This window comes from Ciona intestinalis, chromosome 12 (assembly GCF_000224145.3).
Source record: "Ciona intestinalis chromosome 12, KH, whole genome shotgun sequence".
NCBI classification, from domain to species: Eukaryota; Metazoa; Chordata; class Ascidiacea; order Phlebobranchia; family Cionidae; genus Ciona; species Ciona intestinalis.
The window spans coordinates 1,169,605-1,197,365 of NC_020177.2; the positions used below are offsets into that span (position 1 = coordinate 1,169,605).

Sequence of the window (27,761 nt, forward strand, 5' to 3'; positions counted from 1 at the left end):
TGGGGGGAATTAGCCGGTGGGGAAATAGCCGGTTACGAGTTTTTAACATGTTACCTATACATTATATTATTGCATAACAATTGGTATTGTTTGGACGACAATGGGTAATGTTCAAACATCAATGGATAAATATTGTATCCAACAAGTGTATAATGAACTTGTAATTATAGAAAATTGATTATAACTATTGATAAAGTTTTTATTTTAGCTACAAATAGGGTATTACTACTCTGTTTTTGGCACAAGCTACTTCTCATAAATTATCACCAAGTGCAAATATATTTTCAAAATATTATCTTTTTATTATATCAGTATCTTATAGTTGAATTACCCCTGAGGTATAAATTGCTAAATAAAAAGGAAACCTTTCAAGCAATTAAAAGCAAACCTTTCAAGAATTAGCTTAACGCATGAGTGATTTTTCATCAAATTTAGTCCTAGGTTCAAAGCTCGACGCTGCTACGATTATGGGCGCTATGTGTTGTATCCAGGCAAGAAATTTAACCGATATTTTAACCCATATAAAGGAAAAAACACACACAACAAAGAAACAGAACATCCATGTTATAACGACTGTCGTTGACCCGGGTAACACTATAATCTACTTGCACGCGGGTATACGGATGCTTCCGGACAACAACCAAAATGCAATAAAGGTCCATGTTACTTACGGATGATGGTATATATGCAATAGGTATAGTTACGGATGGTAGTATATATGCAATATATTTTCTATATATCTGTAAGGCACTTGTACACCATCATTCGTATAGGTACATATATATTAGGGAAGAAGAAGATGGGACACCTTTTCATTCCATTTTCCCGTCCCATTTAGTAGTAAACAAAGAACATTCAAAGAAAAGAATCATAAACCCGTATCCTCACAACTCCCGTAAACCGTTATTAATTGTTTAAAACACGACCACGATATTTGAGAATTATGTGCTAAAGGTGTCCCGTCTTCCCCCACCCTGCTACCATCAAGAATATAAGATGCTCATTTCAAATGCTCGCTGAATCGTATGAAACTCTCGAAATTTTGAAGTTTGAATCCTCAATCCAGTATCGTAGTTTAATAAAATCGGATGAAACATTTCGTACAGTTTTATTTTGTCTCATTTTAGTTTAATGGGAAAATATTGGAAAACTGAGATATAAAATTTAAATTTTCTTTTGTAGTTTAGAAACTAGGACAGTCAAAGTTCAGTGAATTTTTATCATTTCTTATATAGGAAAACCCATGCACTGTCGCACTGCCCCGTCTTACCCTGCGTGTGTTTTTGATTTGGTAAAATTACACCTGTTGTCCGGATCGCTAAATACCTCGTTTGATTTTATATATTTCTTTGAATTGTTGTCGATTAATATAGGAACGATAGTACTAAATTGTGGTGTCACTCAAAAACCGTCACATATTTTGATTTTGGAAATATTGGGCAATATGTGCTTAAGTGTCCCGTCTTTCCCCACTCTACAAATTCATTTTATTGTGGCGACTCGTAGTCTTATCATTCCAAGGTTACAACCCTAATAAGGTTAAACTTATTTAACGTTAAAAGAGAACTGGAGCCATTTTTTTACAGATTGTGATACATATTTTTTAAATCTACTGTGACGTCACCGGCTTTCCCCTTGACTTCCGAATAAACTGATGACTAATGCAAACAGAATGTAAATAAGGAATATCTTGCCACACCCCCCAAATATGTTATGGTTTGGATTCGGCCAAAGGACGTAAGACTTATTGATAAAAATGTTTAAAATAATAATTTATGATACGTACCGAGTTTATCCATTGCCTCCAATTTCTAGCTTCTTGTAGGGGCTAACGGTTTTATCATTTTGCAACTGACAGGACAATATTATATAGTTATGTCATTGATTCGTGAAATGAATCCTCGGTCAGTTCGATATGCTATATATACCTATCCGCAAAAGTTCAACATTTTGGCCAAGAAAAAGTTAATATGTAACCATCAAAAATCAACGTATGTTTACTCAATACTTTTGTGGCTTCGAACCACTTAATAATATTATTATCACGCTGGCTTGTAATCGCAGTAATATAATGAAGTAATATTTTGAAACCATTCAATCGCACCAAAATATTTGTTACTTATGATACATATTCACATACAGGTTACGTTGCTAGTAGTTACATACAGGTTACGTTGCTAGAGCAACCAATCGAATTTAAATAGTGTAAAGCAAACTCGTGCTGTGCTACAAAGTGTGAAGCACTCGGCATTGTTTTATTTCCATTTGGTTCGTTCTATGTGGTGGTTTTGTAAGCGAATTATCGAGTTATAAACTGTTGAAGTTCTTATACAAATTTCTGAATTTAAACTAACGTTGAGTTTTATTCTGAAAGCAAAGTTAGATGAAAAAGTTCATCGCCAGTTAATCGAACTAGCTGTGCATGGGAGAGAATGCACATGTTAGGAATGTTACTCACCGAATAAATGTATACCTTATAGTTATCCTCGTGTGAATCAACTACAGATATATAACACGGGTGTCATATTTCAAGAAAATTGAAAAAGCGGATTTGGTATAAGGAATGCATCTTCTGTATCAATATATAGTAGGGTGGGGGAAGATGGGACAACTTTTGACTCTATTTTCTCGTCGAATTTGATATTAAACAAAGAACATTCAAAGTATTATAGATTCGTATTCTTACGACTTCCATAGACCGTTGTTATTTATTTAAAGCACGATCAGGATATTTAAACATTACGTGCTAAAGGATTCCAATCTTCCCCCACCCTACTTACTATAGTAAACAAAGAAAAATAAAAAAACTATATCCTCACGACTCCCATAGACCGTTATTAATTGTTTAAAACATGATCAGGATATTTGGATATTATGTGATAATGGCGTCCCATCTTACCCCACCCTTAAATAAAAAAATATAGACTTTACTATGTTTTGATCATTTGATTGAACCTATAGCTGCATATCAAATTACGATAACCCATCACTTTTTGAAACTTAATTTTTAACAGGAACGACCGACCGAATTTAATATAAAAAATTGTTAAATATTAACTAATAGGAGGAAAATGCCGAGTCAGCATAGTATATGTAACTAAAAATTAAAACATAATAAAGTCTATTTATATTTTACAATTTTTATATTCACAAAAAAGAAGCATTCATTATACCAACATTTATGGGAGGATTTTTTTCAGTACTTTAGAAACTAGAAACGGTCAAAGTTCAGTGACACTTTTTATTATGGAAAATCCCATGCATCGTCGCAGGGGCGATTTTTTTACTCCAACGGTTGAATTTGCGGTTTGGCACGCATTTTTTTAGAACTTAGGTGGTACCTTTAGATCACCCCTCAGCATCTTTATTAAAACACAAATTTTAATATTTCGTTGATATGCCCGTTTAAGCGTTGTGTCCAAGAATACGCCCACAATGCTAGCAGCGTCAAGTGTCATTAGTCAATATTTGTATAGAAAACACAACAGCAGGTAGACTGCATGCATTCGCTTTGTGCGGCCTAATTGCTGTTTCGCGTGAGCCCTATAAGTTGCAGTTATGTATGTCGATCCGACAACCTGCTGCAAACCGAATCAGGCGCATTATTTGTGTACGTAGACCAAATAGGTGCAGATTGCAGAGTATTTGCGATTATCATATGACGCAAAAAGAACTTCTCCTTTTAACAAGTTATGTCGCAGTTTCAGAAAACACTACAAATTCTATTTATTTATTTTTTATTTATTGCATATTGAATAAAAAATACAGTAATGACGCAGCAACACAACAACGACAAATTGAACGAAAACGATTGTAGCGAACAAACGATACTTAAAATTAACGCTGGCGTTCTAAAAAAAGTTGGCGTTCTCCTTTAGTTTGTATTGTATATATATAAATATCTTATTGTGTTTCTATGCAACAGCCTTTTCATTGGCCCCGCGCAGCGGTTCATTGCATAGATAAACATTTCTCTTCTTGGCTTCAAGTTTTGAATCCGACATTTGTATATAACACTGGCCAGAAAGGTGATATTTCCCATTATTTTGTAATTTTTGATCGGCTGTTGTTTATGAAAAGATACAAAATACTCGCATGCGTTTTTGGCTGTAGGCAAATTGTCGCGTATTCCCTTCATTATTCTGTCGATGGCAGTTTCTTCGTCAGGTTTGTCCGTTGTGTATGTTTGTCAAATTGTTTGAATAAGGCGCTGGTAGTCCGCGTGATGTCAGTTGAATAAATTTCATTTTATAACAGTCCAACTTCATTTGGCATATCTGCATAATGAACTATTGTGGATAAAATTTGTTTAGTTAAACACGTCCCAGCGTCCACTAAGGCAAACAACAAGCTCTCAACATCGACACCTGGTGCCAAACGATGCCAAGAGCTGAATGTAAATTTCTGCTATAATGCGTATGACAAGTTAAGTAATTATACTTATAAAAGATGTTTAATAGTGATTAGTTTATTTTTAAGCCATATGCGATAACCTGCGGTAATATTAGTTGCATATTAGTTGAATATATGAGGTTAAAGTTATCACATGGTAAAATTGGTAAATGAAGCTCAAATGGGTCTGAACTTCATCTCTATAAATTTAAGGGAATAATAAAGTCCGCGGAAAGCTCGCCAACTTGCAGCCCTGTTGGTGCTGGTTTGACAATTTAGATATTCCCCGTTTAGGTTGGAATGATGACAAACATGTAACCATTGTGTACACTTAACGAACCCCTGTAATATTCGATAATTAGATGTTTATTAATTATAATAAAAACTTTTAAAAAGAATTACCTGCGTTTCCCGAATATCCTGACACCGTCAACCTATATTGTTGCTCACCCGACCCAATATTGCGAATGAACTGCAAGAAATAATTTCGATCTCTATATTTCAGTTTAATTTATTCATGCGGTGTTTGCTTACCTGTATTTGGCGTATCTTCTATCATTCTTACAATCTTCTAATTCCACCCTCAGTTGGTAACTTCCATTCGACATTAAAGCGTGCAGGTTTTCTGATCCTTTACAACAAAAAAATGTTTCACTACTTTTATATGAACTAGTCTCTGGATACAAACCAAGCCAAAATTAGTTTCTGAGATTTTCAGATTCTGCCCAAGTTCGATAGAAGTTTTCAGACCCGTCAGTTCTTCGTTGGAAAACCTGTTCAAGTTAAACGTGGTATTGACAGCGGTAAATATCAAGATGTTTCAAACTTACCAACCAACTCCGTTATCTGTTGTTTGGTCGCAGTAAACTTCCATGGGTTGGAATATATCCCACTTTTATCAAAACCCCAATTCAATGATTTCTTGCAATTTGCGATCAAAGCTGAGTTAAAACAAAACATTCATTTATAACACTCACATAAAGTGCTATTCACTAGATCACAGAACTTATACATCTTTCAGCATATCTTTTCACTCTTTGCATCCTCTCAATCAGTTCATTGTATTCCGTTCTACAAGTCGGATCACATTGACCTACATCACCTTTTGGTCCCACAGAATATTGCAACCCCCTTTCACCAACTACTTCTTGCAACCCTTGTTCACCAACCATTCCAGACGATCCTCGTTCACTCTTATCCCTGGTCCCTGCTTACCGGAAAACCCTGGTTCTCCTTTCTGTGCTGTGTCGTCATTTCCCACATGAATCACGTGACGAGAACCCTGGCCTTGAATATCAACGAAGACTACGAAAGCAGAAACCACAGTCCGTGGAAAAAAAGCCATAGTAAGTTTTATACCTCTATTATTTATACAGATCTGTCAGTACGATATAATAACAAAACAGTTGTTTATTACTGATACTTCGTAACATATTTTAAGTTAAAATATATTTTACCTTCCTTTGCCCCTACAATGCGCATAGCCAGGCGAGCGATACTGCTAAAGTTATTTACATGCAATTCGAAATTCTTACTGTGTTGTAATTTTTCAAGCGCCGTTGTTTGCGTCTTCTTATTTAATAAAAAAAACTGTGCAAAACAGCAGTTGGTCGTGAGTTTGGCTGCACCGCTAATCCAATGAGGCGGAAATTTTCAACTACTTCTCTGCACGCATAGCCCGTGTAGATGGGACACCATTTCATTCCTTTTTCTTGTTGTATTTGGTAGTAAAAACCCTACTATATTATAGGCTTATTGACCAGTCCGGGAAAGTTGAAATAAAAGCGCACTTCGTTATTGGGTCGTATATTGTATCTAAAACGTGTACATACTAGTGAACAAGTAGACAGTTAGCAAATTCTACCGGCATATGGATAATTAAATAACTCAGCATGTTTTTCCGCCTATGTCACAGCAAACCGGCTGGCTTACTAAAAATACCGTATTTGGAGTTAGCATTTCATTGAAATACGTATGACTGCTGGTTGGGGGCATGATTCCGTGTTGACCCGACTCCATATGTAGGTTCTAGCGGGTGCTTATTTTATTCCCTTTTCTGTTATAAGAGTACTCGATATAGTATCAGGTAAAAGTTTACATAATGGCGGGGCAAGGACTCGTAAGAGCCTGCCATGAGCTTAAGTTGACCTCGAATCTTTCGTTATTTTGTTACAGCAAATAGCGTATTATATATAGTAGGGTGGGGAAAGATGGGACACCTTATCATTTTGTATTCTCTTTCCATTTTGTAGTAAACTAAGAACATTCAATGGATTATAAAACCGTATCCTCACGACTTCCACAGACCGTTGTTAGTTCTTTAAAACACGATCAGGCTATTTGTATATATTATGTGTTCAAGGTGTCCCATCTTCCCCCATCCTACTATATCACAACGGAATCACGTGACAGCAGTGTGACGTCATGCGATAAAATGAAAAGATTTTGGCCTGTCATCGGCTGAACGGGATATCATTAACCTCGTTCAACGGGGGTTTGTTTTCATGAGAATAGTCTACCATGAGATAAGTCGTATATTGACATTGATTAATGAAGTATTAAGATTGGGTAAGTTAACGTCATTTTGAGCGTCGAGTTGCAACAGTACAATGTGTTTCTCCTATGTGTAATCATTTAAACCACGCATATTTTAGTATTTTTAATTGAACAGACTAAAACCATTCGCCTGCAATCTCTTGCGGTGATATGGAAATAAAAGGCAGTGTAAGTTTTCGTAAAGTTTTTAGCTATTTACTTTTGCCAAGCAGCACACAAGAAAGTTCGAGATAACGCGGTTTTATCGCTCGGTAATCGAACGATGCTGGTTGACAGCACATGCTGAGAAAAAGGTCAACCGTCTGCTGCTGTTTTTCAAACCACGTAAAATTTCCTCCTTTCCACCGTAATCGTCGTTGGTACAGAAGGCACAACAGGCGGTCTAGAGGATTTTGTTAAAAAAACACAAAACATTTTGTTTTTATTCAAATACAGTAGCAAAGATGAGGTTATTTAGAAAAGGCGAAGAGAAGCGAATTAGCAGCTTTAGGACAGTCGTTAAAAACACGCTATGGGTAAAATTGCATGAATAAACAGGTTAGATAAAAGCCCACAATAAGGTATAAATTAACCATTAGAACAACAGTCAATCGTAACTATACTGGGCGTTTACTTGCTACTCTATAGTATAGTAGGGTGGGGAAGACGGGACACCTTTAGCAAATTATGTCCAAATATTCTTATTGTGTTTTAAACAATTAACAATGGTCAATAAAAGCCACGAGGATGCGGTTTTATATTTCTTTAAATGTTTTTTTTTTGTTTAATACCAAATTGGATGAGAAAATAGAATGAAAAGGAGTCCCATCTTTCCCCACCCTGCTATACATATACAGTAGGGTGGGGGAAGATAGGACACTTTTTCATTTTTTTTCTCTTTTCATTTGGTAGTAAACAAAGAACATTCAAAAAATTATGAAACCGTATCGTTACTACTTCCACAGACCGTTGTTAATTCTTTAAAACACAATCAGGCTATTTGGAAATTATGTGTTAAAGGTCTCCCATCTTTTCCCACCCTACTTGCCTACTATATATCGTAGTATGTTTGCAATAGTGTATGAAAATACGTCATCCTACAAAACTAATCGTGCGCGGTACGCCATGGTCCACTAAATAATGTATTTTTGTAAGCCAAACATGCGCAAAGCAATTTCAGCAGTAAGTTTAAGGCTGCCAACAACCCTGCTGTGCGTGAAATGTCACGGTTCGTGCTCATGTTGTACCCACGGGTTGATAAATGTATGCCAAATGACGTAAGAGGGAGTTCCCCTTTTAACATGCCAAATCGAAACATTGGAAAACAACACAATATGTTTAATTGTTTAATATGACTTAAATATTATTAGACGTATGAAAATTTCACTTTCGACGCTGTTCTTTCCTGTCGCAAAAACAATAGCAAGAAACTTTGCTTTGTATGGAATTTATCAGCACTTTTTAACGGGGAGCACTGTAGTTTGCATAATAATATCGGAAGGCGGCGACAAACAATTGACGTGTTTTGTGTGAAGGGTCAAAAGTGTGGTCTGTCAGACTATAGAATCTTTCTCGTTTATTATTTTTTTTATTTCAGCACAGATGGAGTTTCATTTAATTCAAGTTGACCATACTAGCGAAAATAAAAGCGAAAGTGGTTTAGAAAAACTTGAATTTAAAATTAACGAAGACGAAAAAGACGAATGGATTCTTGGTCGCCATTCAAGGACCGATTTTAAAATTGATTCTAGAGCGTTCCCATTATTTCTCTCCAGGTATTTAAATTAATTAGGTTTATTTTTTAAATATATAAATGTGCAATATGTACACTTCTGTTTTACACTGTTGAAAGGCACACGAATAAGTTTCTAAATTTGTTACATGCACTTTTTCTTATTTTTGCAAACTAAACCTTTTAATTTACTTGATGTAACTTTTAAATCCTTACCAAGCTGCAAAAGCGCGAGTTATAACAGACATAGTAATATAAGGCTACAAATCTTTTACAAATTATACAGCTTGAAACCTATATTTCTATTTCAAATAAAATCTAGTTTGCTTTAATAAATCGTTGCTTAACAGTTTGTAATACAGTATTAAGCACCAAAAGCTTGAAAATGTCTAAAGTATGACAGCATCAAAAGAGCTGCTGTATTTTTTTGTACTCTAGGGAACGAATAAGTGTCTTTACGCAAACTTTTGTTTCTATTAAAAGTTTAACTTGTGAATAATTAAACATAAATGGCTTGTTTGTCTGGTAAGTGTAGCGACCACACTTATTTTCTTGATTTCTTCCAATTAAATGTAAATATGTTTTTAACTGGAAGCGTGTTTAACAACTGTTGTTTTGCTGCTATATCCTGTCTTTTCGTTTGAAATATTTCTAAATTTTCGCTACTGCAATTGAAGAGACAAATGAAGTTATTATTATATATTATTACGGAAGCTTTGCTGTTGTAATAAGGTTCCCTGAAATTCAATAGCTACCCAAAAGTTTTAATTTATTTATGCTTTAACCATTTTTTCAGGAGGCATGCGCGTTTTACTTTAGAAGAAAAACAATTGTTTGTTGAAGATCTTCAAACCACAAATGGAAGTTATTTAAACGGGGTTATGTTAGCCCCTTATACGCGGCATTGGTTGAAACATGGAGATCATATTGCATTTGGATGTTTAAGAGACGATAAACCAGTACCTGGCGATATTGTGAAAGACTGTACCACTCCATACAGGTGAAATGGCACTTTTGGGCATGAAGTGGCTGCTATTCTATTCTGTATTAGTAAGGACCTGGGATTTAGGCCTGACTTGGCCCATTACCCCAACACCTTAGTAGTCAGTACAACCGGAAGTGACTAGCGGTAGTGTTCTTTATTCATGTTCCGACTGTAGTGTTTCAACAAATGTTTCATTTTTGCACAAGGTTTTAATTTTTGTTTTATTTAGATTCCTGGTTATTGAGGCAAATCATTCTGTACATTGTGACAATGATGTCATAAACCCAGCCCATAGGTCACCTGTATATCCTCGTCAAGGTAAAACTTAACATTAATAAAAGAATCAATGTAACTTAGTTATCCTCGCATGGTCGGAAAGCGTTGTTATAACACGGGTGTTTACACATCTGCTGCCAGCTTACGAGCCAGTCTGCAGAGTATGGCAGTTCCTGACAGGATCTCGCGCGTGCAAAACGGTTATTTTTCGCGTGCGTGAGTGCTTTTATTAAAAATCTGCGTGCAAAGCATGTACATTTTCAAGCCACGTTAGGAAATCTTACTTAATTTAATACTTATTTTTTCTTTGTTTAATTAATTGGTGTGTGTGGGACAAATTGTGGCGTGCATCACCAAAAGTCTGTTTTTTTAGTTTAATTTTTAGTTTAAACAGAATTTAGTTTAAACAGACCATTTGTCCTATGCATTTGTCACATTAATCAATGAGGTTCACTAGGTTTAATGACTATGAGTGTAACTGTATTTAAACAATGTCACCCAGATTTTACCCTGCTGCTAGGTGTCTATACAAAAAAGCAGAGCCAAAATATATTGCATTCACCACATTAATCAATAAGGTTCATTATGTTCGACGACTATTACTCCTTTGAGTGTAACTGCATTTTAACAATGTCAAAATTTTACCTCAAATTTTGTCCAAATTGCAAAAAAATCTTTCTTTTACGTATGTTCCTTTACATAAATTCATTCTAACTTGATTCTTTTCTAAAAGGCAATTCACGGAAGCGAAGATTGTCAAACACCATTAATAACGAAAGAAGACGTCGAGATTCCAGCAATGGTGAAGACAGTGGAATTGATGATTTGGACCATACACCTTTTATTAAGTTGCACAAACTAATTGATAGCCAGCATAATCTTGATGAACCAGGTGTTTCTCATTGGAATGTTGGAACGAATGAAAACAAATCAAATCTAAATTCAAGTAAAACTGAAGCAGGTACAAAATATACATATATACTATATAAAAACGTTATCTATAGGCTATACACCATAGAAATGCTTTTATAATATATGTATAGTATAGCCTAGTATGGTGGGGAAAGATGAGACACCTTTAGCACATAATATCCAAACATCCTGATTGAGTTTTAAACAATTAGCAACAGTTTATGAGAGTTGTGAGGATACGGTTTTATAATTATTTGATTTTTTTTGTTTTCTACCAAATGAGACGAAAGTATAGAATGATAAGATGTCCCATCTTCCCCCACCCTACTATAATAACTTTTATTCAACTCGTTGATTAAGATAGCGAAGATTAGAAAATAAAAAAATAGGAAAAGACAGGATATAGCAGCAAAAACACAGTTGTAAAACACGCTTACAGTTAAAAACCTGTTTACATTTAGTTCGAAGAAATAAGCGTGGTCGCTACACCTAGCAGACAAATAAGCCATTTATGTTTAATTATTTTCAAGTTACACTTTTAATACAAATAAAGATTGTAGTGTAAATTTAAATGGTCAAAAAATCGTGGTTGGTACACCTAGCAGAAAAACAATAGGCATTTTAGTTTAATTAGATGAGTTCAGAGTTAGCTTTCTAATGGGCAAAAAAGTGTTTGTATAAATACAGCCAATAGTTTTTGTTGTATATCCGACTTATTTATGAGGAAGTTAGAAGCCGTCTGTTGCGGAAGTCAATCTTTTGTTTGTGCAGTAGCTGTCCTGCTATGTTATAATAAACAATGAACTCAGTGACTAAAGCTTCATTGTTTAGTTGCAAGGAAGTAACCACAGTAATAAGTCTTATATACTTTCCTGTATGGAATTTTCTGCATTGTGTGAAAAAAAACTAAATTTTTTTGAACTAGTGATACATTAAAAAAAAAAAAAACGACAATTGTAATAAGGAACAAGGGTACTTTGTTGTACCGCATATTTATTGTAAACATGGTATATATATTTGTATTATTGATTTCCGTTAAACGTCTAGCCCAAGGACACATATATGCCCAAATAGTGGCAGTATTATGCCAGGAACACATTTCCTAAACTAAAGGCTAGAAGCAGACGGTCGTGGTAACCATTGTTCCATGGCACGAGGAATTGCCAATCTGCCATAAAACTTTATAAATAAACTTGCTTTAACTTGGCTGGAAAACTTGTGTCAGCTTACGAGTAACCATGTATGTTACTTAATACCCTAACCTATATTATAGCATAGGAATCAGATAACCTCTATTTTGATATTTCTTTANATGAAGAAGTTGAACCATGTTCGTCACATCAATGTTTATTTGCCTCCTTACATAATGTGGATGAGAATTTAATATCGTGGGTTCAATGTGATTCTTGTGACCAGTGGTACCATACACAGTGCGTTGGTTGTGACTACGAGCAAGTCAAAAACTCAACCCACCAATTCCATTGTGGGTTTTGCTGATCCGACATTTTTTTTTACTTTTCAACATTAAATTGTATTTACTGTATACATTGCAATATTAACATAAAGTTACTGCGGTAAAACACTAACAACAAGTACGGTAGTTTCATCAAGTTTGTTTCTGCCGAATGACTTCTCTTTTTAATCTCGCAGCCAAAGCAAGACGAGCGTTCAATGCGTCATCGTCTGGTTGTTCATTTTTACTCTTTTTATCTGCGGTTTAAAAAACACAGTTTCTTAACTTAAGTTTAAACAAGTTTTTAAGTAATCTTTGTTCATTTTTACTCTTTTTCTCTGCAGTTAAAAAACGCGGGCTAAATTTAAAAAAAGTGTTTTATAATTTTGTTATAATGAAATTATCTTCCCAGGAGTATTAAAAAACTTTAGCATATTTGCCTCATAATATAAAAAATATGTTTTTTAAGTTTTAAAATGAATTTTTATAATATTTCTGATGTGTTATATTTTGTACCTGCACTTGATGATTGTTCTGGTTGGTTTTCATGAAATTCTTTCAGTTCTGCCTGTCTGCTGTTTCGTTTTTGTTCCAATATTTTGTCGCGTTGTTTTTTCAAATACTGCTTCCGTTTTTCGAGCTCATCTTGATTCACATTGCTTGCCTTTGAGTAAAACACGAGGTTTCACATGTTTTGGAAATGAAGTATCTTCTGAGGCTTAGCCATATGCAGTGGCGCAGCCAGAGAAGAATGTAGTGGGAAGTATACATACATTGTAAAGCAGGCACAAGACGTTTAAAACAGAACACCAAGTGTTATACCAACTCCTATTGCCCCGCCACAAAGGAGAAATAAGTTTCATGCATTTATTCTTGGAAAAATAGACCAAAGGACACCCACAATGGCGGTAGCATTAAGCTTTGATCTTAGTATTATCTGCTTTACAAGGTGAACACTATATTTCTGTTTAGTTAACATTTTAACATGTCGATCTATGTTTATTTTTAAAAAAGAGAAAGGAATTAGCAAACAAAGTTTTTATATAAAAATCCATTTACCCACAATACAGCATGAATTTCATTTTTAAATAACCTATGTTTATTTTTAAAAAAGAGAAAGGAATTAGCAAACAAAGTTTTTATATAAAAATCCATTTACCCACAATACAGCATGAATTTCATTTTTAAATAACTGAGTAACATACTTGAGGTATTGTAGTAGAGGTTTCAGGTTTATCAAATAAACCTTCGGTTGATTTCTGAGCTTCTGTGATCCAGCTTGCAGCTGCACTAGCATTAGTACGATGCAGCTAAAAAATAAATACACCCATTATTTACGCATGTAATATTACATTTTTATTTATCTCTTTTAAAACGATGACAAAATCATGTTATTTAAAAATAAAGAAAAAGGGAATTACTGGAAAAATTACAGTTGTTAAACTAGGCTATGGATAGGAAGTATGGGAAAGAGATTCTGGTAAAAAGTAGAGCTGGCGGTCCCAAAATAATGGTTCTAGTACAAAATATATTCAAACATTGCATGATTTTTGCACATTCAATTTTGAGCCAGTTTTTCATAAAAGTTTAAATGTCAATAGCTTGAAAAATATGCATCAGATTTTAAAAAGCATGGTATTAACAAAATTAGAATTGAATAAACTTTTTATTAGGACTTCCAAAATCACTTAAGAACTGTTTTAAGCTGTAAACCAGTAAGCTAACCTTTGTAAGTGGAGCCAAAGCAGCAGTTTGTGTGTTTGTAGCTTTAGCTTTGTCATCTAGTAGTACGTGTGGTGTATTCGGACTTTTTGAGGCTTGGATGGGAAGTACGTCTAAATATAGTACGGTAGAGGAAGATGGGACACCTTTTCATTCTATTTTCTTGTCTCATTTGGTAATAATAGTAAACAAAGAACATTTAAAGAATTATAAAACCGTATTCTTACAACTCCCATAGACCGTTGTTAACTGTTTAAATAACGATAAGGATATTTAGATATTGTGTACTAAAGGTGTCTTATCTTCCCTAAAGAGCAACAATAGTTGTTATTACACGGGTGTTCTGTTTAATACACCTCATGACTGCTTACAAGTTACCACGTGTTTTTTATCTTAATAAGTAGCTATAGTGTGAACAGTTAACTTGCTGCTCAAAAATATAGTTCAGATTTAATCTAAGTTTTTAAGGGTGAACAAACTTTGCGTAACTAGTTTACCCTTTTGAATGCTTGCAGTAGAAACAGGGACTATGGGAGCTTCAGTTTTAAACCCCCCGTCCACTGTAGGAGGAACTGGTTTGGTCTGGTTTGAATTATCACCAGTTGGTGTTTGGCTGGTTTGCAAAGATAGCTTGATGGCCTAAAATAAAAATATTGACTTTATTTTATATTTTAACTTTATTTATATATAGTAGGATGGGGAAAGATGGGACACCTTTAGCACATAATATCCGAATATCTTGATCGTGTTTTAAACAATTACCAACGGTCTATGAAAGTCGTGAGGATACGGTTTTATAATTCTTTGAATGTTCTTTTTTCACTACAAAATTGGACAAGAAAATAAAATGATAATGTGTCCCATCTTCCCCCACCCTACTATATACTACTCTAAAAAAAAGCAAAAAATAAATTGATATTAGTACAAACCTAATTATTGTATACACTTCTCAAAAAATATTCACCAACAAAATTATACAAATGGTAACTCATAAGCGGGTACGAGGTGTATGAAACAGAACACCCATGTTATAACGGCTGTCGTTACCTGGCTACACATGGGTAAAAAGTCATTTTTATTCAGTATATTAGAGATTACTAATGTAAATGTAATACGCATATTAACACCACCACTTAACCTTTACATACCCACTTGACTTTAACAATACAAGTGGCTGATAATGGCTAGGAGGGCTCTTTATATATTTATGAGTGAATTATTAAAAATTGAGGTTTAAGAACTGAAAATAGTGTTTAAATATTATATGCTGCTGCACAAACAAAAAAAAAAAAACAAAGACAAATTAAAGCTTGGCCAATTCTAGGTTGATAATATTGTTGGTCCCACAGAAAAAAATAATTACCCACAAAGTTTCATAGGTGATAACTTGTAAGCCGGCAACGTGGTGTATAAAACGGAACACCTAGGTTATAACGAATGTGTTTTTCCCGGCATTGCGAGATTAAAGCCAGTTACATACACACCAACACAACAATAACAACCGGTTATCACCTCTTCCAACATCTTTTGTTCTTGCTCAGCTTGAGCTTTTAATATTTCCATCTCTCGTTTTGAAAATTCAATCGCGCGTTGAATGTCGTTTTCTTCAGCTGCTGTAAGTTTGTTGATGTCATCGACCACACTTTGGTAGGCAGCTTGTGATTTGCTGTAACGAGTAATTCGTTTATTGCTTTTGATGGAAAGGTGTTGGGCAACATAGAGTTATAATACTGGTGTCCTATTATGCATTATATGTAGATGTTTTATATATATATACTACATATACTAGATATAAATGTAACTTATTTATCCTGAGGTGGTGGAAAAATGACAGTGGTTATAACACAGGTGTTCTATTTCATTAACCTCATGCTAGGTTACGATGTACCATGTATGTAGGTAACTAAATCTGGTGTGACATTGTTAAAATGCAGATACATTCATAGTCGTCAAACATAGCGGATCTTATTGATTAATGAGCTAATGTGGTATATAATGTGTGGCTGGTCAAGTCAAGGTTATAATACTGGTGTCCTATTGGACATTATATGTGGTTGTTTTATATACAATGTGCCTGCTAATAAGTTACCACGTATGTAACCTAAAAGTGATTATTTCTTTTGCAATAATATTAATTTAAACAACTACGCCGTGGCAAAGTGGTTAGAGCGCCTGCCTGTAGCCCAGAGGCAATAGATTGAAGGCCCGTCGCTGCTACCATTGTGGGCGTATGTGTCCATGGGCAAGACACTTACCGGCAATTGCTTCAATCCAATGGTCACTAATGGGTTGTCTAAATTCAGCCATACATAAAAAAATATTCCACAAAAAATCAACCACAAAGTAACATACATGGTAACTCGTACCATTTGAGGATAAAGTAAGTTACATTTATTCAACAAATAAGACAATGACACATGTCTACAATAGTGGCGGCAGCGCTGAGCCTTGAACACAGTACCCAATGGTTATATGGGGTAGATAAAACAATATATTACCTTAATATTTCATTGAACATAGCTGAGTCCAGAGTTTCATCTGGTAAAAATAAATAATTAGTTTGTATTCTATAACTGTATGTAGTTAATACGAATTGTAACTTTATTTGTCATTTCGATTACGGTAGCGAAGATTTGAAAATATTTTAAACGAAAAGACAAGATATAGCGACAAAACAACAGTTGTTAAAACGCTTGCACTTATTTACATTTAATTGGAAGACATGTAAGCCCTATAAAGGGGTGTAAAAATCATAGGCACCAGATTTTATAAATGTAGAATAGGAAGGAATAGTTGGACAGATATATTAAACAAATCTAACATATTGTTGTAACGTTAACTGATTAATGCAGTGCAAAAAATTCTGGGGTTGGTCTGCCCACCCAGGCACCCTAGGTTTGCCGCCTATGTAAGAATTGATAAACTGTCTTATGTCAGTTATAAGAGCTGGGGTGGATTTTGCTGCTATAGTCAAGAAATGCCTTTAACAGTTTAGGACCCATTACCATTTAAGTATTAAGTAAGTTCATTACGTAGGATTTTCATTTATTCTAAAAAAAGCCTATTGTTGTAAAAGTAAAAAACAAATCCAGAACAATGCATTCATAAAATATTGATTTTTAATGATTATGCATTTGTCCTTACAGAATGGAAATCTAAATATATATATATATAAAGATATTAATAAATAATAGAGCAAAGCCTAATGAATAGGCATATACATTAAAGGTTAAAACTGAACATTTTCCCTTTAAAGAAAGTTAATTACACTTGAAAAGAATGCAAATTACCGTTAATTTCTTTTATTTGTAAATTATGAATTGCTTGCATCTCTAATTCTAAGTTGTGTTTGGTCATAATCCGTTTGAAAAGTAGAAAATCATCTGCAGCCCATAAGTATTCAAAGAGGCCCTGGAAATAAATGGATATGTTACTTAGTACAAAGACACAAAGTAACATACATGGTAACTTGTAAGCTGGCATGAGGTGTTTAAAACAGAACACCCGTGTTATAACTACTGTAGTTTTCGGACCGCATAAGAATAAAGTAAGTTATATACATTCATCTGGTACAGTACCTTATTAATCATCATCTTAATTGTTCATTTTTAGTCAAACTTAATTTAGAAAAATATTATCAAAATTTTGATGCAGTGTAGATCAACCAAATAACGTGTAAATGATGATTAGACAAATAACTATATATATATATATATATATATATATACCCTATATTTAAATGGAAAACAAAATCCACTTAAGCTGAAAACTCTCATGTTGTTTTTTTTTATACAGATTTAGTTTCATTGATCATTGTTTTTCTGCTTTGACGGCTTAAGTTATGTTTCACACAACTTACAATGAACAAACTACTTGCAGTATAAATAATGTATTGCAAAACTGCAGACTTTTTATATAACTTGCCAAGTTGCAATTTCACACACTTTTTAATGCATATCAATAATAAATCGGCTTAAAGTTAAAGTTTTAACAATTAAAACTAACAATAATTTTACACTATTGCTAATTAAGTAGAAAAAAAATTGCTAATAAGTGAAATTTGATTATATTGTACTTTAGCCAGATTATGTGTGGCATTAAGATTTACAACTATATTAGCTTGCTGTGGGCCAAAACAGCTGCATTTTTTTATTGATTATTAGATTTTTAAAGGTCTTACTTCAACATGCTGCACAACTGAGCCATCTTGACTACAAGCTTCAGAAAAAGCTTCTTTAGAAATATTTAACTCTTTGATGTAATCAGCAAGTAGTCTTTCCATCTAGAATTGAAAGAAATTTTTTTTTGTGGTTAGTAAATTATTACATACATATATATCTACCTATTATACAGTACAGTATACATATATATTTATTTGTAATAAAATTTATACATTACATGCAAAATTAAAATTTCAAACAAAATTGAATGCTACAATTTAAAATTTTAAAACATGCAAGAGTTTACGAATAAAATAGTAAAGATTGTTGAAATAGACTGTTGTACTAAAACTAAAGGAATGTCCAAAAATTGTTAAAATTATTAATTTTTTAGTTGACAACAAACTAAAACATATATAACAAAACGCATGTGTCTTGTGTGTTTTACTGTAAAAAGCAATACTAATATGTAATAAAATGAGTATTTTCTAAATATATATATATAATTATATATAAAATATATATTATATACATAATATATGGTATAATGTTCGGTTTAAAATGATTAAATTTACAGTCTTTTGTGTAACGTGTGTATTGACAATAAATGTATTGTTACCCGAACAATGAAAGAAAAGTTTGTTTTGTGAAACAACAATCGTTGCAGTCGAAGACATATTAATGGTATTATACTTTATACAATGACTTGTAAAATATAATCTTTAAATCCTAGGCCATATATAGTATTACAGTACAGACTAAAATTGCCACATGATAACATGCAATAAGACACCAGTGTTGTAATTTTAAGTTGCCCTTTCACTTAATATTAAATGAGTATTATAATCATTTTTATCACAAGTTCAGTGCATTTTTAATAAAAGTTGTCAGTTTGGTTTCCGTCAGCCGCAACAATAAGCGAAAAATGCAAGTTATTGTATGAATTTTGGACAAAATCTGGGGTGACATTGATTGCTGAAATACAGTTACACTCATATTAGTCAAACATGGGGAACCTTATTGATTTATGTAGTGAATGTAATATACTTTGGCTCTGTTTGTTTGTATAGATACCTAACAGCAGGGTCGAATCTGGGGTGACATTGTTTACATACAGTTACACATATAGTCGTCAAACATAGGGAACCTCATTGAATATTGTGGTGAATGCAATATACTTTGGCTCTGCTTGTTTGTATAGACACCTAAGACCAGGGAAAAACAAGTTTAAGGTGTAAAACCAGGGTGCCCTTAGTATTACACTTCTAACCACAGCCACATTTATGTCCAAATGAGACCTCACATTTTCATACTCACCAATTGTTTATACTTCATATGAATGTCAGTATATTCAAACTTATTTTCTTCTTTATTTTCAAAGCCTTGAAATAATAATAACATGCAATGTGATCATGAAAAGCAAATGAAAGTTCAATCATAGTTTTTATGCAAACAAAAATAAAGATGACACACAAAGAGAAGTACTGGTCGAGTGACCGTAGTCATAACTGTAGGGTTTTTTAAACTAGTTGGGAAACAAAATGAATTACTGGCACTATAAAGCTACTTAAGTTGACATTATACCAAATAAAAGAATGAATGAAGGTAACTTGCTTTATCCCTAGCAGGATGAGGAAAACAACAGTCGTTGTAACACGAGTGATCATACACCTTGTGTCAGCTTACGAGTTACCATGTATGGTACTTTGTGGGTGACTGTTTTTCAATATTGCTGACAATTTGGACAACCCATTAGTAACCACTGGGTTGAAGCAATTGCTGTTAAGTATCTTGCCCAAGGACAAGTACGCTCACACTGGTAGCAGCAGCAAACCTTGAACCAGCAACCTTTAGGTTGCAGGCATGTGCGCTAACCACTATGCCAGGGCAATGATGGCGAGAGTAAATATCCAGAAAGTACTTTATCGCAGTATAACCAGACAGTGGTGGATTGGTACCATTAAAAAATACTTATTTTGATAAGTTTGGTTCATTTTGCTAAATCAATTGGCGCTTAATGTCGCATATGATATTATTATGGCATGACCAACGAAAATTTTGCAAACAAAATTGCGCATGCATGTGCCATACTCTGCGGACCGTCAATTTCAAAGTAAATAAACACAACATATACAAACCAACACACACTTACATGCGCAATGTTCATCGATAAAGTTCATGATTGGAACATGCCAAACAGGACTTTGTAAATAACCAACTATTCCTTCCAAGATCCATGAAGATTCTTGCTTCTTCTGTTTCTCTGCTTTCGACTTTCGCAACTTGAATGCTGACATTTTTGAAACAAGTGTATAAGCAGTATTTTCCCTTCTGTAAACACAATTTATTCAATGAAAAACATATGAAAAGTTTCGGTCAGTTAAATGGTTTATAAAATATAGGTACTAGTGAAGAATCTTCCGGTACAGAATAGGCTGATGGAAAGTGTTAGAGGTTGGTGGTTAGTGTTAGGGGTAATAGGGTTTAGAAGTTAGGAGTTAGCAAATAAGGGGAAAAATTCTTCACAAGCACTGAAATATATTGTAACAATTCTAAATACTAGGTCAAATAACATACATTTTAATTATCTGAACGGTTTAGGTTTTTAATTTTTACAACTAGAGCTAAAACTATATCTGATATTTATTTTTAAAAGTCAAAAAACTAAAAAATATAAAAAATTCTTTCTGTTGCCACGGCGTTATCATATAAAAATGAATTGTAATTTGAGAAGGCCAGTCGTATTTATAGTAGCGGTATTTTATACTATTTCTATTAATTTCAATAGTAACTAGTTTCTTAGTAGGGGAACTCCGCACATTTCAAAATCGTAGCTCGTGTCTTGGTATGAAAAAATAAGTATTTTTTTTATTAGAATCGTAAAATATTCTTTTATATTACTTCGAATACAGTAGCGAAAATAAAGTTAATTAAAACATCGATGAGGAGAAGTTATAAGCAAAACAAATATTCGTTTAAAACACGTTAAAACTTCTTGAAAAAAGTGTCATGCAAAATTACTATAGTTGCATTACTTTAATTTATTTTTCGTTTTTTGTTACAATATTACTATTTTTAATTATTGTAACCTAAACATTACCTTATCATAATGTTGTATTTAATTTAACAGTTAAAGTGATGAATTCTATTTATTTAGAATTTAAATTCATTTTGAATTGTGCCGAAATTTATAAAATTGATTTTATTTGAATAAAATACTAATAATGCAATTTTATTTTGACAATATTTAAACATAAATAGCTCGTTTCTCTGCTAGGTGTAGCGACCACGTTTAGTTTCTTCCAAATAAATGTAAATATGTTCGTTAGCGTGTTTTAACAACTGTTGTTTTGTCGTTATATCCTATCTTTTTGTTTTAAATATTTCTAAATCTTCGCTACCGTAATCGAAGAGACAAATAAAGTTATCAAAATTATGATATATAATATATATATTATTATTTTTGTTATAACATTGTAATTAATTAAACAGCCATACTGATAGTAAATACAAGTAGAATGATGGACGACAGCCTTATTTTTCTTGAAGTGCCGTTAATGTCGACATGTTCAGATATTTCTTACTTTCAAGATATCAATGTTGATTCATGTGAGTATATTGAAGAATCAAATAAATACGCCTTGGTGCTAATAAAAATCCAGTCTGCAGATTGTGGCAGCTGCACGAGCGATTTTGTTTACAAACTTTTGTTTATGTACGTCATGATTTGTTCCACGTACGCCAATCAATTAAACACTGGAAAGATATGTATTAAATTAAGTGGGATTTCGAAACGTGGCTGGAAAATGTACATGCTTTGCATACCGACTTTTAAAGATAGCACGCACACATGCGAAAAAAAAACCATCTTGCACATGCGAGATCACGTCAGGAACTGACATACTCCGCCGATAGGATAAAGAAACTTTCTTACTCACCAAACAATAAAGTTTGTTTTTTGTGGGAGGACATATTTTTTTCGTATTATTTTCGTTTGAAATATTATTTTTGCTGATTCGCTCCGATTTTTGTGTTCATTTGTCAAATTTTAACATTGACCACAAACAACCTGTCTGTAGATTTTTTTCTGATTTCACATTTTTTTGTGGGGTAAAATATAAAACAGCTTATTCTTTGCTTTAGTAAAACTTAGTAGCATTTATGCTTTTACAGAATTTTCCACATTTTGATTTTTTTCAGATTCCGAGAATTCAGCTAGTGCTGAAAACATTTCCTTTGAAGAAGCCGGAGGTGGTATACAAGTTGTTCATCAACTAAGGAAACATCATATTTACTGGTATATATATATCACTGTTTTGTAACATAATTAGGCAGTGGCGCAGCCAGGGGGGGGGGTTAGGGTGTCGCGACCCCCCCCCCCCCCTATTAAACCAAAAAAATATATAAATTTTATTTATATATATATATATAATTGAAAAAAAATATATAAATTTGAAACTTTTTTGATAAAAAAAACCCCTAATTTTTTTTTCTGGCTGCGCCACTGACTGTCTCTGTGGATTATACCTTATAACATTGGTGTGAAACCTGCGGACCGGGGCCAAGGGAGGCCTGCAAAGATACGCCACATATTTTTATTAAATTATTTAATGTGACAATAAATTTATATAGTAGCTGTCTTTGGAAGTTTATGCGACCAAACTTTTCTGCAAGAAGATACAGGTAGTAACGTTAAAAAATGACAATAGATGTTATAAGAGGGATAATATTTACTGTCCTTTTTACTGTTACTACCTGTATTTTCGCTTTTTTTTTAAACTTTTTTAATCTTGATTAATGTGACTGAAAAAACAAAATAAAGTTATTTAACCATTATTTTTGTTGCAGGAAAACATCTGGCAACACATTAGAGTTATATGAATATGCTACAAACACAGATATGCAGCAGATTCAGTTTCGAATTACTTTTACTGGTTCGAAGATTGCTCCAGGTATGTAAGAGTCTTGTTAACACATCACATGTGTGAATATTTTAGCATGTATGTAGATGAAGTGTGATGACGTCATTAAATAGAATACAGAATCCCAGGAATTAGATTCAAATCTCATGGATTCGAAATTCTGTAATGTGCATCCCTACATGTATGCCCCTGTGCAATCACATAAACTGTCACCCATACATTAAGAAACAATTTTTCAAAAAATCCAAATTATTTTACTTACAAAATTACTTGGTAACTCGTCAGTAGGCACAACGTGCATAAAACAGAACATCCGTGTAATAACGACTGTCGTTGCCCTGCCACACGGGGATAAGGCAAGTTACATTCATTCTTTCAAATTTGGATGTAACATTATGCGTGCCTGAAATAACCATGTTTTTTAAATTTTTATTAAAAACATAAGTTACATTCATTCATTTATTCAAATTAAATTTTTTCTTCAGGGTTTAAACTTGTAAATACTGGTGGTCAGCTTGTTATATTATGCGCAACAACTAATCGGGTGTATAAAGTACATCTTCCTATTTCAAGGCTTAAGGTGATTTTTTCTACTGCATTTATACACTTTGTCATAATAACCATAGGCGCCAAACCTGGGGTGGCAGGGTGGGCAGGTCAACCCCAGAAATATTTAAACTGTATTAATCAGTAAATGTTAGAACCAAGAAGTAGTGTGATAGACTAATAGTTTACTTATGTTATAATCTTGAAGTATTTTTAACCTGTAAATAAAATAAACTTATTAGCCTATAATTGTACTTTACAATAGAACCTGCTGATTTACACTTCAGCTGTATGTTTTAATATGATATTTTAGTTTGATTTTTTAGTTTGTTACGTTTTCATAGCACTAGATCTTTACTACACATCTGTACATATTTATATTATGATGAAATTAGCCCCGTTTGCTGAATGCTATGCGATTTTTATAAACAACATAAAATAGCTTTTGTTTTTATACAGACTCTGGTTATAACATTATCCAGGAGCTAAAAAACACTAAAAAATCAACATTTTTTCACATTACAGGAGCGATATTTATTGAGTGGATTGAGCACCTCTCATTTTGAGAATGCAAAAAATCGTTTTGACTTTGATTACCCCGACAACATTGTAACAGCGTCAGCATGTCTGTCGTCCGCTCATGCTACATTTGTATTTGCTCTTATGTCTGGGGATCTTGCTGTAATAAAAATGTTTGAAAACGGTAAGTTTTAATTTAGAACAGGGTGTTTTAACTTTAAACTTGGGGTAATTTTCTTCAAATTAAATGTAAATAGGTTTTAAACTGAGAAACTGTAAGCGTGTTTTAACAACTGTTATTTTGCAGTTTTCAATAAATATCCTGCTATTTTAGGTAAAGGATCTTGCCATTTAATGAAGAAAAACTCCCGAATATCTCGGATATGGTCTGGCCTTAATCCTTGGGCCGGTAATACCAACTTAGAATCACCCAACGATCTCGCAATATTCAACATAAAAAAAGGAGATCAAAAAGTTATTGCTATTTGTAAAGATCATAAGATACGAGTTTGGTCCTGCAAGGTGAGAATGTATTTAGTTTGTTTAATTTTGCGTGACAAGGCAACGACAGTAGGTATAACTCGATTGTTCTGTTTTATACACCTTCTGCCCGCTTACAAGTTACCACATATGTAACTTTGTGAGTGGTGGTTAATGAAATGAATGCAACCTATTTATAATTGCATTGCATGGCGGGCAACGACAGTCGTTCTAACACAGGACACAGGTGTTCTGTTTTATATGCCTCCTAATCCTGCCCGCTTTCAAGTTACCACGTTTATATATTTTTTAGATGTTTTAATAAATTCATTTTAATGTATTTTGTGGGTAATTTTTTGTTGGGATATTTAACTTTTTATGTGTCGTATGGCTGACAATTTAGACAACCCATTAGTGACCACTGGGTTGAAGCAGTTTTTGCAAAATGTTCTGCTCAAAAACACATTCAAACAGCTTTGATATGTCTACATGTAGAATGCTTCACATTTAACTATTCTCCTCTAGTGTGTCCATAGATGCCCAACAACTAACATGACATTATATTTTCCAGAAACTTGACTGTGAAGCACATTTCGATGCCACGTTATATTTGGAAAAGATTCCTGACTTGCTTGAAATTGGTAACATTTTAATCGAACTATTTATAAACTAATTTAGGCCTTTATTAAACTATGTCTTTTACAAAATTGTGCCATCTTAGATTTGTTTGTTCATTTGTTCATTACACAAATTATCAATCATATTTATTCCCCAAGTTTATAATTTTCCGATTAAAAAATATTCAGAAAAGCTTTACACCATGACTTTGTTTCATTAACAAGCCATTTTTGAATCCCTCATAGTCATCAAACAATAAGTTTATGGTATTTTAATATGTTAAGTTTAAAATTTCAGGTCAAAATCATCAAATTCGCGTTTGTTCAAACTTGGAAACCAAAAAATTTTTCTTCTGCATTCATCTTCTGTTTTCCAACGAATCTGTTTTGTTGAATTTTCAGGTAAATTTAGTTCATATCATGTTAAGCACAATTTTGTGTGAAAACAAAATTAAAAAAAAAAAACTTTCAAAATTTTACTCATGATGTATGAAATAATATTTTAAAAAAGTTGTGTAAAACATTACTGTTATAGCAAAATACAAAAACAGATTTTAAAGGGAACGAATTTTGTTTTTTTTGTGATTTAAAAGGTCGAATTTTGTGATATGGTGGATATATATGGATAAATAGTTTTTTGCAAAAAAAGTTTTTGCCCATTTTTTTTGCAAAAGGCAGTTTTTTGCCCATTAGTAAAGAACAAAGCAGAAGACCCATGTTAAAATCACTATCGTTTCTGGCCACTCGAGGATAAACAAGTTACATTCATTCATTTCAGTTTGACCCCGAAACATGCGACATACACCACCTATCCACATTGTACTGTCCATGTCAATCTGCCACCACCATACAACGACTGGTGGATTTCCAACTTTCAAGTGACAATCGGTTATGGGCGTTGTGGCAAGACACCGACGATCAACCAACACTAGCTGTTTGTGACATCATAATAAAAACCTGGCATGAAGTGGCGATGTCTCAACCGCTCTCACCTGAGGTAATTTCTTTGTTTGTTTAAGTTAGTGTGGACAATTTGTTTGTCAATATAAGTAATAAATGACATTTTTGCTCTTTGGTCACGATAACTAAGAACGGAAGAGTTTACAAAAGCGAAAAAAGGAGTAGAAACCACAAAACAACAGTTGTTATAACATGATTATTGATAAAACATAAAAGGAATTATATTTTATTTTGTTTTGGATAAAAGGCGTCAAAAAGCAGTTTTATAATTCTTCGAATGTTCTTTATTTGCTACAAAGTGGGACGAGAAAATAGAATGGAAAAGTGCCCAATCTTCTCCCACCCTACTAAATACCTCTTTTTTAATAATAATAAACACACTTAGGTCACCATACCCTACCATTCAAGTGTGCCCGAAGAATTCTTGAAAAAAATATTCGACCCCCGAAAGTTTTGTATGTCATCCATTCGTAAAGCTCTCAGCGTCCACCAACGAACCCCACTTAGCAGTCGCAACCCTTCAATGAAATCCCTGCAAGACGATGTTGTGAAACTAATGGAAACAGAGGTATATATATATATATATCATATTTATTAAGTGACTACTTAGTAGGGTGCTATACCATATTTATTAAGGGGTGTAGCTCCAATATATATTTTTGCAAGAATAGTATAAAATTGCAAACAAATTTGCTAACTCTGGCAATTTTATGTGTCTTAATAAAGCAAGTCGCCATTTTCTCACATTGGGACACAAAATAAAAGTAGTTAGAGTAATTGGCCTCCAACCCAGAAAACACGCAATAATTTGTAAAAGAAACAAGAACCAGAAGATATAGTTGTGAGGTTAAGGCCCTTAGGGGTGCCTGGAATGTCATGTCAACCCAACTTTGAAACAGGGGTGACATCATAAGTGTTAACGCCACAGTTTTTACAAAAACTTTTTTAACCTGCTTTAGGGGATACCACTCCATCAGTTTGATTTGCGTGCGTTTTTTTTTTCAGACACTTTTTTGTTTTCTAAAACTTGGTGGTACCTTTAGATCACTTTTGGGCAATTTTTATATATACCAATATTCATTTTTTATTGGTATGCTTATTTTGTTTATTCTATCTCATGCACTTCTTATTTAAATACAGGTTGCTTACAATCTACCTGATGAAGACAACTTGAAACAAAGTCTTGATGAAATCCAGCTTCTAACGTGGTCCACCTTTTATACAAGTTGTGTACAATATCAACAATATGCTTCTAAACCTATTGCTATAACTAATCCAGATGGTTGCATCCCTACCATTGTGAAAAAGGTAAGTTTTTCTTCCCGGTCATTTATCTCAGAGGTAATGAGTTCAAGGCTCGTCGTTGCTATTGTGACTTTATGTGTCCTTGGGCAAGACACCTAACGACAATTGCTTCAACCCAGTGGTCACTTGTGGGTTGTCTTAATTGTCAGTTGTACAAGGAAAACATTTCCCCATTACATTACATAGGTTGTAACTCGTTAAGGGGCACGAGGTGTATGAAACAGAACACCTATGTTATAATGAAT

At 33.5% G+C, this 27,761-nt stretch overlaps 4 protein-coding genes across 4 annotated transcripts in view; 3 read left to right on the forward strand and 1 right to left on the reverse strand.

The window, feature by feature from the left end:
* Positions 1-27,761, forward strand: part of LOC108949985 — a 436,537-nt gene that overhangs the window by 314,756 nt on the left and 94,020 nt on the right. The window lies entirely within an intron of this gene.
* LOC100185845 lies at positions 8,488-12,981 on the forward strand. Its single transcript, XM_026837127.1, has 5 exons — positions 8,488-8,702; positions 9,456-9,659; positions 9,874-9,962; positions 10,654-10,881; positions 12,145-12,981. The coding sequence occupies exons 1-5, from the start codon at positions 8,530-8,532 to the stop codon at positions 12,327-12,329; spliced, it is 879 nt and encodes a 292-aa protein (XP_026692928.1). The 5' UTR covers positions 8,488-8,529; the 3' UTR covers positions 12,330-12,981.
* On the reverse strand, positions 12,337-20,494 carry LOC100183475 (cilia- and flagella-associated protein 36). The gene is made up of 11 exons (XM_026837118.1): positions 20,320-20,494; positions 19,485-19,549; positions 18,188-18,289; positions 17,298-17,418; positions 16,506-16,545; positions 15,520-15,673; positions 14,505-14,646; positions 14,011-14,120; positions 13,491-13,595; positions 12,802-12,949; positions 12,337-12,542 (listed from the first exon to the last, which is right to left on the reverse strand). The coding sequence occupies exons 1-11, from the start codon at positions 20,462-20,464 to the stop codon at positions 12,439-12,441; spliced, it is 1,236 nt and encodes a 411-aa protein (XP_026692919.1). The 5' UTR covers positions 20,465-20,494; the 3' UTR covers positions 12,337-12,438.
* LOC100185550 (nuclear pore complex protein Nup160-like) overlaps positions 21,639-27,761 on the forward strand; it is a 20,437-nt gene continuing 14,314 nt past the window's right edge. The window contains exons 1-11 of the mRNA XM_009862096.3: positions 21,639-21,776; positions 22,368-22,464; positions 23,016-23,119; positions 23,575-23,669; positions 24,161-24,338; positions 24,489-24,676; positions 25,206-25,275; positions 25,550-25,653; positions 26,030-26,248; positions 26,597-26,779; positions 27,352-27,519. Coding sequence (XP_009860398.2) covers positions 21,686-21,776; positions 22,368-22,464; positions 23,016-23,119; positions 23,575-23,669; positions 24,161-24,338; positions 24,489-24,676; positions 25,206-25,275; positions 25,550-25,653; positions 26,030-26,248; positions 26,597-26,779; positions 27,352-27,519 — 1,497 coding nt within the window. The 5' untranslated portion in view covers positions 21,639-21,685. The remainder of the gene's footprint in view (positions 21,777-22,367; positions 22,465-23,015; positions 23,120-23,574; positions 23,670-24,160; positions 24,339-24,488; positions 24,677-25,205; positions 25,276-25,549; positions 25,654-26,029; positions 26,249-26,596; positions 26,780-27,351; positions 27,520-27,761) is intronic.